Consider the following 22,389-nt stretch of genomic DNA (forward strand, 5'->3'; position numbering starts at 1 on the left):
TGCTGAGGTTCATCAAGACTCTGCGATCCAAGTACTTGGATCACAGGCCGGGGCCACCATACCCAGAGACAAATGCTTTTCTTCTCTTAATGTTTAGCTACTAAATAGTCAATAATAGCATGAAGTAGTTTAAGGTGGGGGTCGAGCCATACTGACCGCACTGGTAGGGACCTGAGTAACCCTAGCACTAGGAAATGGAGTTAGAAACTGACATTTAGAAGGTGGGTGTGATGGTACTTGCCTGTAATCTCAGTTCTCAGGAGGCTAAGAGAGGAGGATCAAAAGTTCTCAGTCTCAGCAACTTAGCAAGATCCTGTTTCAAAATAACAAAAAATAAATAAAATAAGGGGCTGGGGGTAAGGCTTAGAGGTAGAACATCCCTAGGTTCAATTCTCAGTGCTGAAAAAGTAAAATTAAATTAAATTTAGGTATCACTATATGTAAATTATCCATGCTAACTTGGATCAATGTAATACATAAAATTAAAGTTTGGGTCTGTACTGTGCCTTTTTTTTTCTTTTGAAATCAAAGATTTTTTTATGTTGACCATTCACACTAGTTAATTTTAACGGTAATAGCACTAACCGGGAGGTCACTAACTTATGAAATAGTTTTATTTTTATAGTTCAAAGCTGCAATGAAAAGATGGGCACGTTTATTTCACACAAGTCAGAGTTGGAGCCTAAACGCAAAACAGAAGGGACTGATGTGCCCTTAATGCACATTTTGTCTTTGTAACAGAATAAAATCGTGACAAAACATGGGTGTGAAACAGCAAACCACCAGACAGAGCGGTGAAGCAATGCGCCCCGCTCTCCAGCTACGAGCCAGTGAGACACGGCAGTGCACGCCCGCCTGCGTGGCCGTCTCTACTCTGCCCCGCATTTCGGCAGTAAGGACTCCAACAGTGGATATTCCCCTAGTGATGACAGCATGTCGGTGCCAACTTGCAACTGAATAATGAATAAAAGCTGAAGAATGGTTTATTCTGAAAGTTAATAAAATACAAAATCCCCTAAGTTCAAGAAGAATTAAACCTGAAATTTGAGGCCCATTTCTCTGTAGAGAGAAACAGTCAACAGAAGAATGGATTTCTATTTTTGAATTTCTGGCACAAATTTGCCACACAGTCCAAACAAATGACTTACATCTCATCTAGTTTGTATAAAGCCTGATGGCGTTACACACAGCAAATTCATCTATGTCTCTCGCATGTCTAGTGAAGCGCAGAGAAAGTGGAGAGTGAGTGGCGGGAGCCGAGGGCCGGGGCAGAAGACGCGCCACGGAGGGCGGCCGGGTGGCCGGGCGGGCCTCCCGGGCACCTGCCTCCTGAGCTCTGCTTGGGCTGGGGCGCTTCTGGTCTTTAAGGAGAGCAGCCTCCACTTCCTAAAGAATATGCTTTAAAACACACGGACAAACAGTAAAAATAATCAAATTCAGTTTTCAGCGGAAGTATTTGGATTTATATTTAGAGGATGACAAGATGATATTTGACAAAGCATATATTTGTATTTAACTCAAAACAGAGACATGACATTCATTATAAATTTCATTCCAGTCTTAAATCTTTTTGATGCTATGACTGTTAATTACAGACACTGTCACTGTAGCTAGAATGCCACTTGATAGCCCTGTATTAATTCTACTAAACCAAAGACTCACGCCTTTAAAAAAGACTTAAAAAAGCAACCATTTAGACTCAACTAAGAAAAGCAAACATTTACTTCAAGTTACAGTATATGCCTTTTCAATCAATCACAAAAAGAAAGAGAACAGTGATTTGACAGTGGTCACGTCCTGTGCAAAAAACTCGCAGTACAAAATGGTAGCACAAGGTGTCTGAGCTGCTCACATTGCAAGAAAAGGGAGAACCAGTAGCTGAAACGTGGCCCTCCTGGGAAAGAGAATGCCCCTGGAAGGGTTAAGTGTACTTGTGTATTAGTAAGAAATCCCCACCACCATAAATAGTACAATATTTAAAAATTAAAAAAAATATTTATATCTATCTAAGATAGTGTGTTTGTCCACTAGACCTTTGTAAGTGCAGACGGTGGTTCAGGTTTTGCCTTCTTTTCCTTTTTAATTAAATAACTGCCTGTACACTTAAGGAAATGTCACTCAACCGCAAAAGCCAATTTAAATCAAGGAGTATGTTATTAAAGTTGCATCATTTCATTTGGGACTGCCAGCGGTTAAAGTTTCAAATGAAGTCTTTAACATTAATGCTCACTTTCAGTCAGTGAAAAGTTAACAAGTTCCTAAATCTTCACTCTCCGCTTGAGCGTGCCCTTCCGTGTGGCCCTCGACTGCAATTCCTAGTTTGCAAATAAAAGAATGCAATATGCATCATACTTCAAGAAATGCCGCCGCCGCCGCCGGGGAAGTGACGGGCTTCTGGCTCTTCTCCCTGCTCCTCTCCACCTTCTTTATAACCTCGGACACTATGCACACCGACGAGGTGAGGCCCAGGAGGAACAGCAGATCTGCAGGAGGAAAAGGGCTGCGTTCTAGATCCTGGGAAGCGCACCACCGCAAAGCGTAATTGCTTATGTTTTTCTAGCATTTTCCCCACGGCTTTTAAATATACTGTTTGAGCCGGGCGTGGTGGCGCACGCTTGTAATCCCCGCGCTTGGGAGGTGGAGACAGGAGTATCTCGCAGGTTCGAAGCCAGCCTCGTTGGCTTAAGAGACCCTGTTTCCAAATAAAAATATAAAATGGGTCTGGGAGTGTAGCCGGAGGTAGAAGGGTTTCCAGGAACCCCAGTACCACCAAAAATAAATAAATTAAATAAGTAAATAAATAAATAAATAAATAAATATACTGTTTGACGGCCATTTCATAAGGCGGCTATCACCTTCAGTTAAAGCCATGAAGTGGAAGGCTCACAATGCCAAACACCAAGGTCACGGGAGCCTTGTCTGCCAACCGCCTTCCCTCGTGTGCCCTCCAGAAGTTTTCTTTTTTATCTTTCGTTACTAAGGCATTTGGGTACAGGGGCATTCTACCTCTGAGCCACACCCCACCCCTATATTTTAGAACATTTATTTATTTGTTCATTTATTTATTTATTTTTGCAGTACTTGGAAGCCAAGGGCATTCTACCTCCGAGTTATACTCTCAGCCCTATTTTTATTCTTTATTTTGAAACAAGGTCTCACTGAGTTTCAGAGGGCCTCACTGAGTAGTTGAGGCTAGCTGCGAACCTGCAATCCTCCTGACTCAGCCTCCCAAGTACTGGAATTACAAGCGCACGCCACCACCCCCGACTAGGAGCTTTCATGATAGGCCACACCAGCCTTCACAACCGTCCTATTCAAGAAATAGTAACCAATCTGACTGATTATGAGTATCTCAAGATTAAATAGTTTACACCAACAGGTCTGTTTCAAAGCCCAAAAGAGTGCTTTTCCAATGGTATCTTTACACTATCTTAATTCTTATTTATTGCTTGAAAGTGTTGCTCATTCTTTAAAACTCTATTTTTTGATAGAGGAAGCAATATGAATATGGAATTAAAAGACTGAAATTAATAGTTTTAAGCTTTAACATATCAAAAGATATGACTACATAACAGATTTTCATAAATAGCAAATTAATTTTACATCCCTTAAGAATTAAAGCTAGTGCTTCCATCAAATATACTGTCCTTCACTCTTACATAGGGAAGCGAGAACGCAGACTGTATGGTTTAGAGCATTCTGTGTAATTCGCACAGACTCACACAGCACCATGCTTCCAGGGCCAGGCAGCCGGCGCGAAAAGGAAATGCACCTAACAAGGACAGTGCCGTGTGCTCACTGAAGTTGTAATTTTATATAAGAGCGATTAGTTTCAGTGGGTTTAATCTAGTTCTCTCTTTTCACAGATGAAAAATACTTATAAACGGCAAATGCTCTACAACAGGTTTTGGTTTGGTGTATTTCAGAATCACAATTGTAATTTTATATCAATCAACCACATGTTTAAATTGCTTTTAAAAGGCCAGATGTGGTAGTGCACACCCCAAATCCCAGAGACTTGGGAAGCTGAGGCAAAATAATTGCAAGTTTGAGTCCAGCCTGGGCAACTCTGAGAGGCACTGTCTCAAATCAAATCAAAAGGGTTGGGGATGCAGTTTAATGGTAAAGCACTTGCTTAACGTGCTTGTGTCCCTGGGGTTCAATCCCAGTACTGCAAAAGAAAAACGGAAAAGGGAAAAAATATTCTATCACCTACAGTTATGAGAATGAGTCCTTGGAACTTCCCCAAATGGAAAAATAAAGCACACTCTGTTTTCAAGTTAGGCCAGGCCCCTGACATATGCCACTATTTTAATATTTTTATTAAAATGAGTACATTTAAACAGACGAGGATTCACTACGGCGCGTTAAGATAGCATCGTTACCCAGTACGCTGAGGCTCTCGGTCTGGAAAACCCTCTGCAGTGGAGGGAAGTAGATAACGAGCAGCTGCCCCATGATGGACCCAAGGACGGCGTAGCAGAACATCGTGTTACTGCAGAGGCCGATCTCAAACACCGACTTGGTCTGGTGGCAAGACGGAGATTCACGGATTACTCCCCGCTCAGACAAGTTACTTCCTGCTACGTTCTCTGTCCACTTTTATTAACCAGCATCACTGTGTACACTTAAACTCAGCAATCGTAATGCCATGGCATCTCTTAGTTTTAACCATTATTTTTGGAATCATTCAGGTGGAATAAGGATACATTTTTAAAAAACTTATTTATCAAGGGCTTAAGCTAGGCATGGTAGCACACAGCTGTAATCCCAATACTGGAAATGCTGAAATAGGATCATAGGTTTGAGGTCTCAATAACGTAGCGAGGCCCTGTTTCAAAAATAAAATAAAATGGGCTGGAGTACAGCTCAGAGGCAGAATCCCCTTGGGTTCAATCCTTGGTACTACAAAGTACCGTGGGAAGGAGGGGCAACTGCTTTAAAAGATTAAATACTATATAAAGAAAGAAAAAAAAAGAAAACTTACTTCAGCATCCCAAAGCAATAAGAAACTTTATATTTTAGTAAGTCTCTTCTATCCATTCCTTATAGTAGGTAACCTAACATCCTTTCCTAAAAAAAAACCCAGGAGGTACATACAGGAAAAAAAAAAAAAAAAACCTTTCATAAAACACAAGGGCTGCACCTTCCTCAAAACGGAGCCTCACTGCTGACGATTCACTGTTCTTGGAAAGGCCTGTGCTGGACCACAGTGGCAGAGGTGTAGTGCAGGCCTCAGAGTGCGTCAGGAACAGCGCAGCTCACAGGGCACTGCCCAAGGAAGCACGCTCTGAGAAGTGCCACGAAGGCCCCAGGGCGTTCCCTCCATCAGAACACTGAGACCAAGCAGCAGCCAGCCCCGCTGTACGGCAAGGAGAGGGGCAACGCTAAATATTCTAAACTCTGACACACGACAGGCCACAGGAAGCAAACTGCTGCTGTTCTTATAACAATACTACCCCTGAATGAGACTTAGCAAAGCACATGAGATCTGCTGTGCCTTGTGACAAAGGTCACCTGGACGGCCCCGCAGGGCTACGCTACTGAGGGCCCGTCATTGCAGGGGGGCTCGCCTGCCCGCACGCCTCGGACTCGCTGGTCACCACAGCGCATGTCTGCAGGAGGCCTGGATCAAGGCTCCTGTCTGTGTCCACAAAACTAAGCGAAGCTAAAACCCCCTGCCCTGGCACACGCACGCCCGTCTGAGCGGATCAAGTGAGGCCGCCTAAGCATACCTGAGACCTGGAGCTCAGTGCGTTGAACATGTCAAAGAACACAAAGCAGGTGAACGTCATCGTCGTGTCCCGAGGCGTGATCACGTTGTCTCGCAGCTGTCGAGAAGAGAGACACAACCACTGAGCGGCTCAAGTAGCGGCAAGCTGGGCTCCCAGTGCCCGTGTCCATTGCAGGAGACACGCCAGCCACCAAAACCCCACACCAGCGGCTGAAGCAGGCAGCAAGCCTGGGCTCCCAAAGCCACCTTGTCCACTGCAGGAGACGCGCCGGCTACCTAAAATCCCACACCTATTAACAGCCGCAACCCCTACGTAATGAAAATCCAAAAGCCCTGAGACCTATACATTATTAAAACACTTTTATTACTTAGTAACAATAAACTAGCTAAGGCTCAGCACTTCTCACATCTCCTCACTTTCATGTCTTAATTTTTTTTTTTTTTTTTTTTTTTTTGGTGGTACTGGGGTTCCTGGAAGCCCTTCTACCTCCAGGCTACACTCCCAGACCTATTTTTACATTTTTATTTGGAAACAGGGTCTCCTAAGCCAGCGCGCGCGGCTGGCTTCGAACCTGCGCGATCCTCCTGTCTCCGCCTCCCAAGCGTGGGGATGACAAGCGTGCGCCACCACGCCCAGCTCATGTCTTAATTTTTATTGTGCAAAACTCTCTACAGATTTAAATGACTCCAAATCATAAACCAACAATTCTATTAACCCAGAGCCTGAAACTCAATCCTTAAACTGTTTTATAATGTTCCCCCTAAGAGCCTCAGACTCCCCAGCTCCCGTGTAACACAGAAGAGACTTATCCAGGAGATGTACCTCACGCCAGAAGACAAACAAGGTCCCACACACAATGATGGTTGATGAAACAAGTATCTTAAGTATCAGACTCCTCGTCAGAATGCTGTCCTTCCAGTTGCGAGGAGGTTTACGGATGACATCCTTATCCACTGGTTCTACTCCAAGACTTAAGAGCAAGCAGAAAAGCGAATCACTTGAAAGTGTTACAGTTTGGATTTTTACATCACAGGTAACTAACTTCATTTACGCAGGAAACTCCATGCTTTCATATGAAACAAAATGCTGCGACACAAAGAAAACCGGCTATGACTAGACCATTCAAAATAAGCAGGCCGGGTGTGCCAGCACACTCCTGTGGTCCCGGCCACCCGAGCCTGGGCACGAGGGGCGCTGGCGCCCACAATGGCCAACGGAGGGACACTGTTTCCAAGGGAAAGGAAGAAAACTAACCACTCATTTGGTCACTGCTTTTCTCCTCTTTTACAGTTTTTATTTGCCACGGTTTGATAGGTGGTTGACAGCCAATTCTCATAACCTTTACGATTTCATTTACACATAAATTTATTTCAAATACATGACCTACCAACAGAACGGTGAAGTGCCTTTCATGAAAGGAGGTTTTTGATAGGATGGTTGATTAAAATAACCAATGACACGTGCCACTCATCCATCATTATAAAACAAGAGACACTCAGAGCCTTCTGTACTTTCCCATAGTCTCTAAGATTCACAACAAAACCTCCATACCAATATGGCACTCAGAGATTTCTCCATTATGGTCACTGCTAGACATCCAAAGCTTCCTCCTCCTGGACGGGGACCGCACCTACTCCAGCTCTGTTCTCAGCCACGCGGGTCCACACGGCAGCGCTCACTCAGAGAATGAAGGAGGTGCACGCCACACCTCCCTAACGAGCACGCTGCTGTCAGCGTTCCTAAGCGGTCCGCATGAAATGTGAAAGCCTGATCATCACACACCTGCCTTTCTTGTCTTTCCAATCCATGCACCAAAAAAGCCTCTCACCTCTGAGCTGGAGGTCCATCCATAATAATATTGATCCACAAAATCTGCATTGCATTGAGAGGGTTAGGAAAGTTCATTAAAGTAGCCAATGAGATTAAAGTTAATGCTGCTATACTCCTGTTAAAAAAAAAAAAGAGTCATTTAAAAGCTGTCAGCACAGCACATTTCTTATTGATTTTATGGTAACATTTTTCTAGCATATGAAAATCTCATGTTACTACTGTGCTTTTTAAAGGAAACTTGCAATTCAAGTAACCTATGCTTGATTCATGTGAGCACTGTAAAGCTAGAATATTTTAACAGGATTGTCAAGAGTTTTAGACACTAATAACAAAAAGGAGATTTTTTTGTTTTTTGCGGGTCTGGGGATGGAACCCAGGGGCATTTGACCTCCGAGCTACACCCTCTGCCCTATTTTTTATTCTTTATTTTGAAACCGGGTCTCACTGAGTTGCAGAGGGCCTAAGTAGCTGAGGCTGTCTGCGAACCACGATCCTCCGGTCTCAGCCTCCCGAATGCTGGGATTAGCCGGCTCAAAAAGGAGATTTTTAAACTCTATATAACAATAAAGTTTCAACAGTATTCAACCGTTGACTATAAAAATCCTATTACTGGAAAAAGGTATAGAGCGGAAACACTGAGATGTGACCCATTCCTTCTTAGATTTCAGAAGCTATTAAATGAATTCCAAAGGTTTATACAGTTGTTCCTTATTAGCCACAAGAGAGAGGTTCCACGGCTCCCCTTGAGTCTCTATTTCCCAGTCCCTTATATAAAATGGCGAAGTACTCATCCCACACATCTAATACGTTAGATAACGTATAACCTAGGCGGGCGTGGTGCTGCACGCTTGTCATCCCAGCATCTGGGAGGCTGAGACTGGAGGATCGTGGTTTGCAAACAGCCTCAGCTACTTAGTGAGGCCCTTCACAACTCAGTGAGACCCTGTTTCAAAATAAATAAAATAGGGCAAGGGGTGTAGCTCAGAGGCTGAGTGCCCCTGGGTTCTACCTCAGACTTGTAGATCACCTCTAGATTATACATCTGAAGTATGTTTTTCATACTTCAAAACAACACTCAGTAACAAACAGCAGTTTTAAGCATTCTCTGTTCTACTTTTCATGTAATCACCGAGAAGACCCAGTGTGGCAAACTCCCCGCAAACTTACGTGCTCAGTTGAAATCTAACAAAATTTTTAATGTTATTATAAATTCCTTTGCCCTCTTCAATTGCAGACCTAAAATTTTAAAAATAAAGATGAAGTAAGAAAATAGCATATAATCAATAAATATTTATACTAAAACATGATGGTAATTTTGAAAATGAATTTTCAACTAATAAATGTATCATTAAAAATATTTTCTTAGCCATGTGTGGTGGCAAACACTTGTAATCTAAGTACTTGGGAGGCTGAGACTGGAAGATCATAGGTTCATGGACAGCCTCAGCTACTTAATGAGGCCCTCGGCAACTTGGTGAGACCCTATTTCAGAATAAAAAAATAAAACAGAGCGGGAAATAGAGCTCACAGTAGCATGCACCTGGGTTCAACCCCTAGTTCTGAAAAAGAAAAAAAGATTAAAATGATCCTATCTCCCTAAGCTCATTTTTCATGGAGGATTAAATTAATATGTCAGGAACTATGGAACATAAGACTTAAAAGAATTATGTAATACGCCAACATACAAAAAGAGAACACACTGTAGAGGAACTAAAGGACACGGTTACCAAAAAAAAAAAAAAAAAAATGCTTATCATTGCAAGAACTCAGCAAACACTGTGGCTCCTGAGTTCCCAAAGGCATCTGCTAGGTCACAGCCGGGCAGTAGTGCATTCTGAGCATAACTACACTTCGGCACTGAGATGGCAAAGGCCTATGTCAGCCACAGGTGGCTATGCAAAGCCCGAGATTCGCTTGACCTCCGCCTCGACGCTGCAGAACTGACAACTGGAGGTTCAGGTCAACTGGAAACTGATGAAACCTGGCTCCTCAGGCGGAATCCATTATATCATGAGTTGAGAGCGACGTAAAAATGACTAATGTAAGAAAACAGGTATGCATGTGGACTCACTCGATGGTGCTCAACACTAATTTCTTGTAGGAACCTACACATAAGCTGGGCATGGTGACGCAGACTTGCAATCCCAGTACTTGGGAGGCTGAGACAGGAGGATCGCAGCTTGGGCCGGCCTCAGCTACTTAATGAGGCCTACAGTAATTTAGTGAGACCCTGTTTCAAAATAAAAAATAAAACATAGAGCTGGAGGTATAGCTTAGAGGTAGACTGTCCCTGAGAATTCAATTCCCAGTACTGAAAAAAACAAACAAACAACCTACACATACTTCCTGGCTTTAACAACAGCCCCAATGAAGGCGCACTGCCGACCATCGCATAGTGCCCAGGACACTGTGCCATCTGGCTGGCACTCGGGAACCACTCCTCAGCTGACGAGCCCTACCACTATGATGTCTGTTCCAACAAACAAATCACTTTCTCCAGAACTACACACTAGGCCATAAGACAAGACTAATCCGAAGTGTAGCTTAATTAGGCCGATGATTAAATATGGCTAATCCTTTTTCAGTTGAATTGTCTGAAGATGGAGTACAGGGAAGGATGGGAGAATTTTCTGGTACTTACATGATGGTTTGGAAGTCGTCGTCCACCAGGATCATGTCCGCCGCCTCTTTGCAGACATCTGTGCCGGTCTGGCCCATGGCAACGCCGATGTCGGCCGCCTTCAGAGCAACAGCATCGTTGACTCCGTCTCCTGTCATGGCCACGACTGCCCCGTTCTTCTGTAGAGACTGAAGTGGGCAGGAAAGGGAGCAGAACAAAGCAGTATGCCAGCCTTAGAAGACGGACACTGGGACAAACAAACACTCTGGACGTTTTCCACATAGTTAAGATTAGAAATAACATAGACCACTATTTTTTTCCATAAACTTCCATATGTGGTGGTTTCCTTAGAAGACAAAGCGTAGGAAGCAGGCATGGTGGCATAGGACTTGGGAGGCCGACACAGGACAATCGCAGGCTCAAGGGCCGGCCTCAACAGCTTAGGGAGATCAGATAAAAAAAATAAAAAGGGCGATGGGCATAGCTCAAAGGTAGAATACCGAGTTCAAAAAGGCTTAGAAAAGCTTGGTAACACTATTTTCATTCTCGAGAATTACCTACATGTGAAACATAACACAGAATCAACTAGGTAACGATTCTCAACCAGGGGTGGTTTTGTTTCCCAGAAACATCTAACACTTGAGGCTTCTTTTCTTGTACTGACTTGGGAGTGCCGTTGGCAGAGAGAATGTAGGGGTTGAGACTACTACTAAACATTCTGCGGTACCCAGGCCAGCCCCTCACAACAAAGAACCTCCTAGTCAAAAATGTCAACGGGAAGCCGCATGTGGTGGCGCACACTTGTAATCCCCGTGCTTGGGAGGCTGAGACAGGAGGATCGCACAGGTTCGAAGCCAGCCTCAGCTACTGAGTGAGGCTCTCAGCAACTTAGTGAGACCCTGTTTCCAAATAAAATATAAACTAGGTCTGGGAGCATAGCCCGAAGGTAGAAAGCCTCTGGGTTCCACCCCCAGTACCACCAAAAAAAAAAAAAAAAAAAAAAAAAAAGTCAACGGGACCAAGACTGAGAAACGCCAAGCTACACAATGGCTGGCTACTGTCATTAACAACTTAAACTTATTAACTCCCCGATACTCTATCAGTTACCCGCTACATACATGGATGAAGCTAAAAAACTCCTAATGCCTATCACCAGTGCTGTGCGCACACCGCTCACGGGTGGAGAGCCTGGTGTCAGTGCCAAAGCCCAGCCACGCAGCCGTGCAGCGTGCACGTCACTAATGACCAGGCTCGCCACGCACCTGCTCGACTACACTGTCGCTGCAAGTGTGCTCCTCCTCCTCCTGTGAAGCAGCTGAACGCGGCAGCCAGCGCACACGTTGTTCACCCGGTCCCCTGCGTGTGCTCACCAACGCACACCATTGAGGTGAGGGTACTAATGATGTTCAAGAAGGACCCGCTTCCGGGACACATCCTGCTGTAAGACAGCGCACGGCCATGCCGACTAAGTCGTCAAACAGCCACGGCCTTTTAAAGACTGTCCAGCTGCTACAGCACTGTCCTTATACTTACACCTTCTAATTATAGCCACTCTTTTGGGGATGAACTGGCTGTGGACCCTTTCAGAGCATTTGCATAAAGTTTTCTTCTATGGCCTCCTATGTTAATTAAATTTTCTATTAGTGTCTCTATGTCAAAATCTTTAAAAACTGTCTGCCTGGCTTTACAAGACTTCCAGCTTTGACACTCTACCAATACTGTACTGCACGCAAACTTAACAAAGCACACCCACCTTGATTATTTTCATCTTGTGCCTTGGGCTAGCTCTGTAAAATACTGCAACCTATTAAAACAGGACATATGAAAAATCAAGGTTAAGAACTATCAGAGTAACTCATGCCCTTAAAAGTGAGAATAACCTCTGCTTATTCATTTAAGTTGTAATTTGTCTGAGATAAAACTTAATATGTCATATACTTTGTCAAGACAAAGGTTATTTAACCTTTACCAAAGATACAATAGGAAACAGACAATCTAAAGAACTCGTCCAGCTGGGCCTGGCGGCGCACGCTTGTAATCCCAGCATGCGGGAGGCTGAGACAATGAGACCCTATTTCAAAATAAAGAATAAAAAATAGGGTATAGCTCAGACGTAGAATGCCCCTGGGTTCCATCCCCAGTACTGACAAAAAATGGAAAGAACTCATCAATGTATAACATTAGGTTAAAACTATTTAGAGGACCCCGGTTATATCTGGAATGTTCTAGAGATAGAAGGGAGAACTCACCCTGTATGTTTCTTCTTGACATTGGTGTACAACAAAACACCTTCTGGTTTCCTGACACATTCTCACTGTGCCCAGAGGCAGCCACCAACAAAATCTGGACCCTCAACTCTTCCACCTTGCGTTAGCCTAGAATCCCACACCACTGCCAACCCTCAGAGAGCTCCTAACTGTGACCACCATGGGAGCCTGGGGCTCAGGCCCAGCTGCCCTCAGGAACACCTCCATTTATACTTCCCGCGCCCTGTGCACACACCCTGGCTGGAGCCCGCAGCCCTCAGCGCACAAAGACCTTAACCTGCCTGCTGCCGCTCTCACCATTCTCTTCCCTCGGCTCTTAGAGGGTTAGTTCCTGTTCTATTTACTGCAATCTACCCCGTCGACAGCCTCCCTCCGAGCGGAAGCCTTCTTTCCTACTTCAGAGAACAGGGGGCCGGAAGGGAACTTCCCCAACTCCCACCGCCAGGATCTGTCCAGGCTCTACCCTCGTGTTTGCCAGATGGACTGAACACTCCTAGTACAGGTTTTACTAGAAATTGGACCATTTTTAAAACTGCTGTTCCAGAAATAACTCCCCTACAACATCCAAATGTTTTTCCTCATTGCTGAATTCTTACCATCAGCGTGAAAGCATGTTAGCACCCTCTTATGAGCAGACCTCTGTCCTGTCCTTCCCCGTGGCACCCGTCGCCCTTCCCGGCCCTTCTGTTTTACTTTGGGGGGAGGGTGTTGGTACTGGGGACGGTAGCTCAAAACAACTATACTCCTACCCCATTTTTTTACATTTTTACTTTGCAACAGGGTCCTGCCCAGCTCCAGAGGGCCTCACTCAGTTGCTGCGGCTGGTCCTGAACCATGACCCTCCTGTCGTAGCCTCCAAGTACTGGGTCACCTCTATGAGCTGCCTGCCGCAGGAGCCCTTCCAGCTGTTTTGTGTGTAATGAAGAAATGATGTATGAAGGAAGAAGCATTTCTGCTAACAGCGGGAGGAAACGGTTTGGAGAAAGCCTTGGGGGTTCCTTCGCCTGCTCTCTCCACTGTGTCCCGAATCCATGCCACCAGGCTGCTCCCACGGGCCTGCACTTCTCAGCCCGCACCACAGCCTCGCTCCCACCAGCGCACCGCTATCATGCGCCTCTCCTGAAATGCCGACCGTCCTGGAGTCTCAACAGCGGGGCAAGTACGGGCTTATTTCTCAGACTTTCCTTAGCAAAGGTCTAAGAGCTCCCTACTCTTCAAGCGAGCTCGTGCAGCCTTCTTGCTCTGGATTTACCTACATGCATCGTACCTCCAGCCCTGACATCTCTTCTGAAATCTATACTGATAATGTCCACCCACTGACTCCACATTTCCTCCTGGGCACCTCATGTCAAACTCACACCATCCAGGATGAACACCTGTGACCCCACCTTGCTCCTCCTGTCCTGCTAAGTGGCAAGCACACCCTTGTAACTGCTCAGGCTCTGAATCTGAGAAGGCATCCGTAATTCTCCTTTTCTCTCACATGCCACAATCAGTATGACTCTACTCTCAAATACAACAGAACTCAGCTGGGTGTGGAGTGCACGCCCATAATCCCAGTACTGGAAGGCTGAGACAGGAGGAGCACAGGTTCGAGGCCAGCCTCAGTAACTTACTGAGACTCTCAGTAACCTAGTGAGATTCTGTTTCAAATAAAAAATAAAAAGGGCTGGAAATACAATTCAGAGGTAGAATGCCCATGGGTTCAATGCTCCTGGGACCACCCAAAAACAAAGAAAAAAAAAAAAAAACAGACTTCAACCACTTTACTCCAGAACCACTGCCAGCACCCTGGCCACACCTCCAACTGATCTTTATCTCTGCCCTGGCCTCCTGCTGTCACTGTTCTCACACAATGAACAATGACTACTCAACTCTGCAACAGTGGAGCACCTGTCTGCCCTGCTCAGAACCCTCCAAGCCTCCTGACTCCTCCTGCCTCTCAGTAATAAGGGCCGAGGTCTTTGAAGTTCTGCCAGGCCCTGCCCTCCCTGCCCTCCCCTCTGTGACCCTGCTGGCCTGAGGTGCTGGCCTCCTCTCAGCTCCAGGACACCTGGCTCACTCACTCCAAGCCACCACCCCGCTGGCCGCCGCTCCTTCTGTCTGCAATGCTATTCCCTCGGACCTTACGTGGCCTGCCCTTTATCAATAGGACTTTCTAGACGAGGCTGTCCAGGGATGCCTCCCTGAAACGTCCAGGTGCTTCGGGGCATATCCCTTCCCACCCCCCCTCAAAATAAACTACCTAAGAATAATTTATAGCCTAAGATACATTTCACTTATCGTAGGATATAAGCTCCATGAAGGAAGAGGTTTCCACCTCGACCTCTACTGCTCTACAAATACACATTTTATGAATAAGCAACTGAAGGAATCTCAGTACCATCATAAGACTTCCGAGTTCTACTCCTGGTAATAAGCTCTTATCAAGAACTCATAATTTTCATAGAAAAGAGGATTTTCATATCACATGGTGACTACCCCTTGACCCTCTAGGTCCCACAAATTATGTAAGTCAACTGTAAAACCAGTACTTGGAAGGCTGAAACAGGAAGATCACAGGTTTACGGACAGCCTCCGCGACATTGTGAGGCCTTCTGTAAACTTAAGACCCTGTTTCAAAATAAAGAAGAAAGTAGGGGTGGAGAGCCCAGAGGTAGAATGCCCCTGAGTTCAATCCCCAGTACCACAATTAAATAAATAAAAACATAAATAAATAAATGGAAGGAAGGTAGGTAGGTAGGTAGGAAGGTAGTTCAGCTGGACATGGTGGCACATGCATGTAATCCCTGCAACTAGGAGGCTGAGGTTAAAGGTCAGCCTGTGCAACTTAGCAAGACCCTGTCTCAAAACATTTTTATAAAAAGGCTAGGGATCAGTAGGAGAGCACTTGCTTAGCGTGTGCTAGGCTCTGGGTTCAACCCGAGGGAAGGAGGAAGAGACTGAAGGGGGCAGGAAGGCAGGGAAGGCCAGCAGGCAGGCAGGCTCCCTCAGTGAAAAATGACTGAGCGGCGTAGATACTCAAGTATACTGGCAACCTTCTAAGTGAAAATTCTAATTTTGCAGAAAATAACCTTGTAGTACATAGCACTGAAATACAACAAGAGTATATAAAGTTAATTATAATCAGACTGTACAAGGTAAAAACTGCCTCTGAACCACAGAATTAATCTGTGAACCTTACAAACGACTCCTTTATAGACACTGTATTCCATGAATGACAAGGCTGCCAAGCAGCTGAGTACCTGGGATGCACCCAGTACCCTCGCCGCCTGACAGGAGGCTTTAGCATTCAAGCTCTGGTGCACCTCGCAGGGGCAGCCACGAAGGAGATCTCCAGGCAGGGGGGTCTTCCAACGTGGCAGGCGGCAGCGTGCGAAGCAGCATCTGTGCTGCACGAGGAGCCCGTCCTACTGAGGGGCACAGCCCCAAGAAACCATACCCAAAGCACACACACACCAGAACCTGAACTTATCGCCACCCACCCAGCTCGCCTGGACTTAGAGAAGACTGAACGGCCACTGTTAAAATAATCCTTTTCATGTTATGTCTGTTTCTCAGCCTAGCAAAGGTTACTACCGTGACTTAGATAAGAACACAGTACAATCACTAGTCTGAGAGTGGAAAGGAAGACAGGCCAGCAGGAGGAGAGGACAGGAACCAGAACAACATCAGAATCGAAGGCACGGGGAACGGTGCAGGACAGGAGGTCAGCCGCCGGGGCTTGGGCAGCGCGTGTCCCTGCAGTCTGAGGGCTCCGCACCTGCGAGTCCCTGGATGTCCCATCTGTGGCCACATGCAAGTGCTCTCACCCGACACTAACTGACAAGGGGCAGTCGGGACAGGAAGGTATGAAAAGAAATCAGCAGGAGCATTAATGGGGGTGAGGAAAACCAAAGTGCCTGACATCAGAATAACCTGCCGAAGGGCCTCAAACCTCCTGAGACAGGTGAATAAGGAAACTGCTGCCATGAAGAAAGGACAGGTGACTAAGACTCGCAACCTAACACGGAAACTGGGATTATATTGTGGGGACGTGGTTAAAAGGCTCAATAGAAATACAAACAAACCTAAAGATATAAAAATTAACAAAGGATGAAAGACGGTGGCCATTATATCACTGGAAAATATAGGACACAATGAAAGAAATCACTGAAATCCTGGAAAACAAATTCCCAGGTAGATTTAGTAAGCAAAGCGTTGTACTTTTAATATTATTTGTTTATTTTTGTGGAGCTGGGGATGAAACCCAGGGGCATTCTCCCTCCAAGCTACACTATTATTTATTCTCTATTTTGAAACGGTCTCACTGAGTTGCAAAGGGCCTCACTAATTAGCCGAGGCGCTCCTTGAGCCACAGTCCACGTGTCTCACCTCCCAAAATGCTGCGAGGTAAGCGTATGCCACCACGCCCGGCTGTACTCATTTTTAATTCACTCCGGGTCAATTGGGAGCCAACACAGAAGGATCACATATCTGAGGCCTGGCTCAGCCTTTAATTTAAAATTTTAAATTAAAAATTTAAAATAGAGCTGGAATATAACCTAGAGATCAAATACCCTTGGGTTCAATTCCTCCCCAGTACCAAAAAAAGTAAAATAAAATAAAGTATATGGCACAGATTAAATATGTGGAATACGTTCTACAGAATTCTGAAAAGAGAAAACAAATATTTAAGTGAGGTAAAAAATTAATAAGACTTTTAGGATGTAGAAACATCTCAGCGAGCAGATAATTTAGAAGAAAAGTTGTGTTTGACTTCTAACACTAATAAAAGTTCAGAGGCCAAAGCAGAAGGTCAAGTGTAGAGGTTGTACAGGTTGTGAACCAGGTGGCGTGGGGAAAGACACCGCAGGGGCGGTGAGGCAGCTCTGATGGTAAAAACTCATCCAGAATGGAGGAAACACCTATCCAAAGCCCGCGAGGCTCCTGCGAGGCCCTGCTCCTTATGAAATTCCTGTCTGGGGAGGGAGCGCTCCTAGCAGGCTTCGGTTCCACCTGATAGGTCTCTGCAATAGCAGCGGGCATCTGCCATGGCGAGCGCAGGCCAGTGAGAGACGTGGTGTGCTCTGTCTAGGCGAGCAATGCTGCTTCTAATGTGCTTCTTCTTTCTCCACCGTTCAGGCTGGCTTCCAGAGTTCAGCAGCATTTGTACCAGCAACCAGAGGGTGAAGCGAAGCAAGCAAGACAATGAACCCCCCCCCCCAAACTGGGGATGGAACCCAGGGGCATTCTACCTCCACGCTACATCTCCAGCACTATTTTTTATTCCTTATTTTGAAACAGGCTCTCACTAAATTGCAAAGGGCCTCACTAAGCTGAGGCTGGCCACAAAGCTGCGATCCTCCTGTCTTGGCCTCCAAGTACTGGGATTACAAGCATGTGCCACCACACACGGCTCTAAAATGGCATTTTAAATCAGTCATTTTTGTTACCTGTTAGGATGTTTACAAAATGGCTGAAGATTTTCTAATGGGAAGTGTTTAATTAACTGCCGATTCCACATTCACATACCAATACATACTCTGTACCAATACTCCTGAAGAGCCCAGTATGGGTTTATCCTTTCAGAATAAATCTCTCAGGATAAGACACACACACAGGCATGCGCACACACAAACTCCCACTCAGGTATGCCAAGACCCTCCCCACTAAATCCAAAGCAAAGTGGGCCAGCCACTCACGCTCGCTGCTGGAGCAGCCCGGGAGTGGGGAGGGGCGAGGAGCCCTTGCCAAGGGGCGGCTGCAGGGCTAAGGACGCGCTGCACCATAAGAAGCATGGCTGGCAGAAACTGAAGCCTTGCAGAGGACAGCTCAGCAACCTGCTAGAGGCCTTCCAAATGTATCGATCCTTGGCACGTACGGTCACTTTGTATGTGAGAATTCCTCAGTCTACAGAAATAAACAGGTATGGGCACAATGTCTTGTGTGCCATGATGTTCAAAGGAAACACAAACAGATGACACACTCTGGAGTCTCAGGGACGTGGGTTCTAGTCCCACTGCCACCTCTCACCAGCTCTGAGATATCAGTCAAGTCCCCAAGTTATCTAGGCCTCAACTGCCTCACCTATAAAATGGGCACCTAAGGTTCTGTTACACGGATTCATACCGTATAATCCTATCCTGCAATCATACTCAGTGAGATTTACCAAAGAGTTAAACGTGTGCACCCACACAAAAGGCTGATTATGATGATTTAAAGCAGCTTTACTTATAACTGCCAAACTTAGAAGCAATCAAGATGCCCCTAAAAGGTGAAGTAACACATTTATACACTAGAAAATTATTCAGAGCTCACCAAGAAATGAGCTACCGAGCCCAGAAAGGCGTGGAGACTCTTAATGTATGCTGCTTAGTGAAAAAGGCGACCTACGGTGGTATTCCGGCAGCATGGCATTTAGAAAGGCCAACCATACAGAGAGTAAACGATCGGCAATCGTCAGGCCGCGAGGGAGCGAGGAGCAAGAGCACAGGCCGTGGCCAAGGGGACAGTTCTCCACAGGACTGCGGGGACAGGTACGGGCCAGAGCCCCCAGGACACGGCACAGAAAGCCAGCCTTCATGTAGCGAGCCACACCGACAGCACATTGAAAGCGACCATGACTTTAGTTACAGTCCTGCAGCCGAGCGCAGTATTAATGAGGGGAAACTAGAGGGGACGTGGAGCTGGGGCGGGGCATGTGCAATCTGCTCAGCTACGCTACAAATCAAACTCAGTATCTACAAAAAGTGTATTCCTTATTACAGTTTTAAAACGGGATTGCCAGCTGGGCATGGTGGCGCACACCTACGACCCCAGACTCAGGAGCCTGAGACTGGAGGGTCCAACTGTGAGATTCGTCTCAAGATGAAACTAAAGGGCTGGGCTCCTCAGCGCTGGACTGCAGCTGGCCCTAAGCCCTGGACACCCCCCAAAAGAGGTCGCAATAAGGAGCAACTGAGATCATGGTGTCATATATGTACTGCCTGGGACATAACAAATGGTTGCTACTGTTATTATCCTTAGAGTATTACTGATGGCAATGAAAACATATATGAAAGCTCAAAAGTCTATAAGGGATGGTTATATAATCACATTTATATGTGTGTATACATGCTGTATGTGTATACACACGTGGTATTCCCAACAAAATACTGAGTGACCATTAAAACATGATTTCAGAAATGTCAAAGTTTCATAAAATCAATGTTCAGGCTTGTAACACTATAAAGAACAAACCAAGCTTTGTTAAACACATTCTACCAGGCCCTCCTCCTGGACCCTGTGTGCCTGCCAGGCAGGGTCTGTTAGGCCCCACAGTGAGCAGTCCAAGTTAATAAAACAATTTCAGATAAGGGAACCTGGTCTAAGTGAGCTGCTATGTTATGGAACAGGAGGCATCTTTTTTCCTATCAAACGATCCACCAGAAAAGCATTATAACCAAAGGAAAAAAGGTATTCCAATGAAAAACCAACAGTCCTTTCAACAAATGTTGCTGTACCAAGTGAACACCCATGTGAAAAGAAAACGCCCGCGGCTCATTTCAGCACCCACCAAAGTCAGCTCGGGAGGAATCAGAGTGTGGCGCTGAAGCTGTGAGGCTTCTGGGTAAAACAGAGAGCGGCTTGGTGACCCTGGGGTCGGAGTCCTTGGAAAACAAAAGCGTGGTCCGAAAAAGCAGCTGATGGACTAGATTTAATCAGTATTTAGAATCTGCTCTTTCAAGACAGCTTGAAGAGAATGAAAAGACAAGCCATAAGCTGGAAATAAATATCTTTAAAACAAGTATCTGACAAAGAACTTTATTTCTATTTTTAAAATTCTCAATATCTGGTCATAAGAAAGCATTAGGCCTGGTATGAAGATGCATGCTTGTATTCCTAGTACCTAGGAGGCTGAGACAAGAGAACTGCAGGTGTGAGACCAGCCTCTGCAACTTAGCAAGGCCCTCGGCAGCTTAATGAAGCCCTGTTTCAAAATAGAAAATCAAAAAGGACTAGGGGTGTAGATCAGAGGTGGAATGTCCCTGGCTTCAATCCCAAGTATTGCACATCTACACAAAAGCAAGAAAAAAAAACATTATTTCTAAAACACAAGTAGGAAAGGTCTTTCAATAAAGAATATAGAAAATAAGCACATAAAAAGATGTGAAAATAAGCATATAAAAAGCAAATTAAAACCACAATCAGATACCTATTAGAATGGTGTTCACCTATTAGAATGGTGGTGTAGCCAAGAGAATGAAAATGTGTTTTTTATGCAAAACTGGTCCACAAATGTTTACAGTGGCTTTATCCAATCAGAAAAAAAACTGGAAAGCAAACAAATCTCCTAAGGTGTGTCACACGGTAGAATAAAGGTAGCTCTTTTATTCTACTCAGCAATAAAAGAACAAACCAGCCGCGCATGGTGGGCACGCTTGTCATCCCAGCATCGGGAGGCTGAGACAGGAGGATCATGGTTTGCAGACAGCCTCAGCTACTTAGTGAGGCCCTTGGCAACTCAGTGAGACCTGTTTCAAAATGAAGCATAATAAACAGGGCTGGGGGAGGGGTGTAGCTCGGAGGTAGAATGCCCCTGGGTTCCATCCCCAGTACTGAAAGGAAAAAAAAGAGAGAGAGAGAGAACTACTAAGACATGCAACTATCATGGCTAAATCTCAGATGCGCCACACCGAGTGAACACAGCAGAGGCAGAAGCCTCAGCCCATGACTCCACTGAGATTCTGGGAAGGACAAGAATGGGGCTGCAGGGATGGGAGCCAGGGAGCAGCCAATGACGTGAGAGCCCGTGAGTCAGGGGCGGGGGAGCAGCCAATGACGTGAGAGCCGTGAGACAGGGGCGGGGCGGCAGCCAATGACGTGATAGCCATGAGACGGGGTGAGGAAGCAGCAATGGCTTGAGAGCCTTGAGTCAGGGGCGGGGGAGCAGCCAATGACGTGAGAGCCGTGAGCCGGGGTGAGGGAGCAGCCTGCATCTTGATCACAGAGGAGCAAGCCTGCGCACTGCCAAAGCTGAGAACTATGAACTAAAAATGACTTTTACTGTAGGTAAACAATAGCTCCATTTTTAAAAAATCCTATACTCATGCTAAAATTAAAAGGATAAGAAGTATAAGTAACAGCCTGTCTTCATTCTCTAGTTTGTAAATACAAGCACTATTAATTTCCATAGTACTTTCCTGAGAGGAACTTGGTTCTAGCTAAAGTTAATAATTTTGCACAAGTTATGATGATCACATCCTAAGTATTGGACAATAAGACTTTGTCCAATAAGATTAAGCTGGGTGTGGCAGTACTTCCTAAGTAATTCTAGTACTTAGAAAGCCGAGACAGGAAAATCGTAGGTTTGAAACCTGCCTTAGCAACTCAGTCAGTCTCTGAGCAAGTTAGAGAGCCTGTTTTCAGTTAAAAAATAAAATAGGCTGGGGGTATTGCTTGGAAGTAAAATGTTCCTGAGTTCAATCCCACCACCATGTGATCAAAATGTGGATCAAGCCATCTGGTGGTCCCGCCCCATCACTTGTAGGTGAGCATTTGTGAGGCAGCAGTATGCCCGCCACTGAGAAGAGTCTGGGTCTAGAGGCCCCGCCCAGGCCTACCTTTGGTACAATCTGCGAAAGCTGCTGGACATCCATGCCGTCGAGCTCCTCTCCCGAGACTGCCTGGGACGTTTTGGAACACAATCCCAGACGACTGGCTAGGGAAAGACAGAAAGGCCTAATGAACACTGCTGGTCTGCCCGATGGACAGTCGTCTCTGTGCTCAGTCAGCATGGTTTTCTATTCTCAAGAGTCTTTATATAAAGGGGTTACAAGACAAATCACTAGTAACACAAGCCCATCTGAATTTGTAGTAAATCTAGGGCTTTCTGTTTGTCTATTTTGTTTTTGCTTAAATTTGTAAATAAAGACTTTTCACTATTTAAGCCAGTGAGCCCCAAGAGCTAAAACTG

General features: G+C 45.5%; 1 protein-coding gene across 1 annotated transcript in view; it reads right to left on the reverse strand.

Annotated features, from left to right (window-relative positions):
* Positions 1–10,202: 10,202 nt before the first annotated feature.
* The window catches only part of ATP2C1 (ATPase secretory pathway Ca2+ transporting 1), a gene marked incomplete at both ends in the record, with an annotated part of 105,143 nt that continues 92,956 nt past the window's right edge, over positions 10,203–22,389 (reverse strand). Inside the window, 3 exons of the mRNA XM_080696333.1 lie at positions 10,203–10,373; positions 11,939–11,989; positions 22,037–22,134. Coding sequence (XP_080552459.1) covers positions 10,203–10,373; positions 11,939–11,989; positions 22,037–22,134 — 320 coding nt within the window. The remainder of the gene's footprint in view (positions 10,374–11,938; positions 11,990–22,036; positions 22,135–22,389) is intronic.

The sequence above is a fragment of the Muscardinus avellanarius genome (assembly GCF_963383645.1).
Source record: "Muscardinus avellanarius genome assembly, chromosome: 5".
Taxonomy (NCBI): domain Eukaryota; kingdom Metazoa; phylum Chordata; class Mammalia; order Rodentia; family Gliridae; genus Muscardinus; species Muscardinus avellanarius.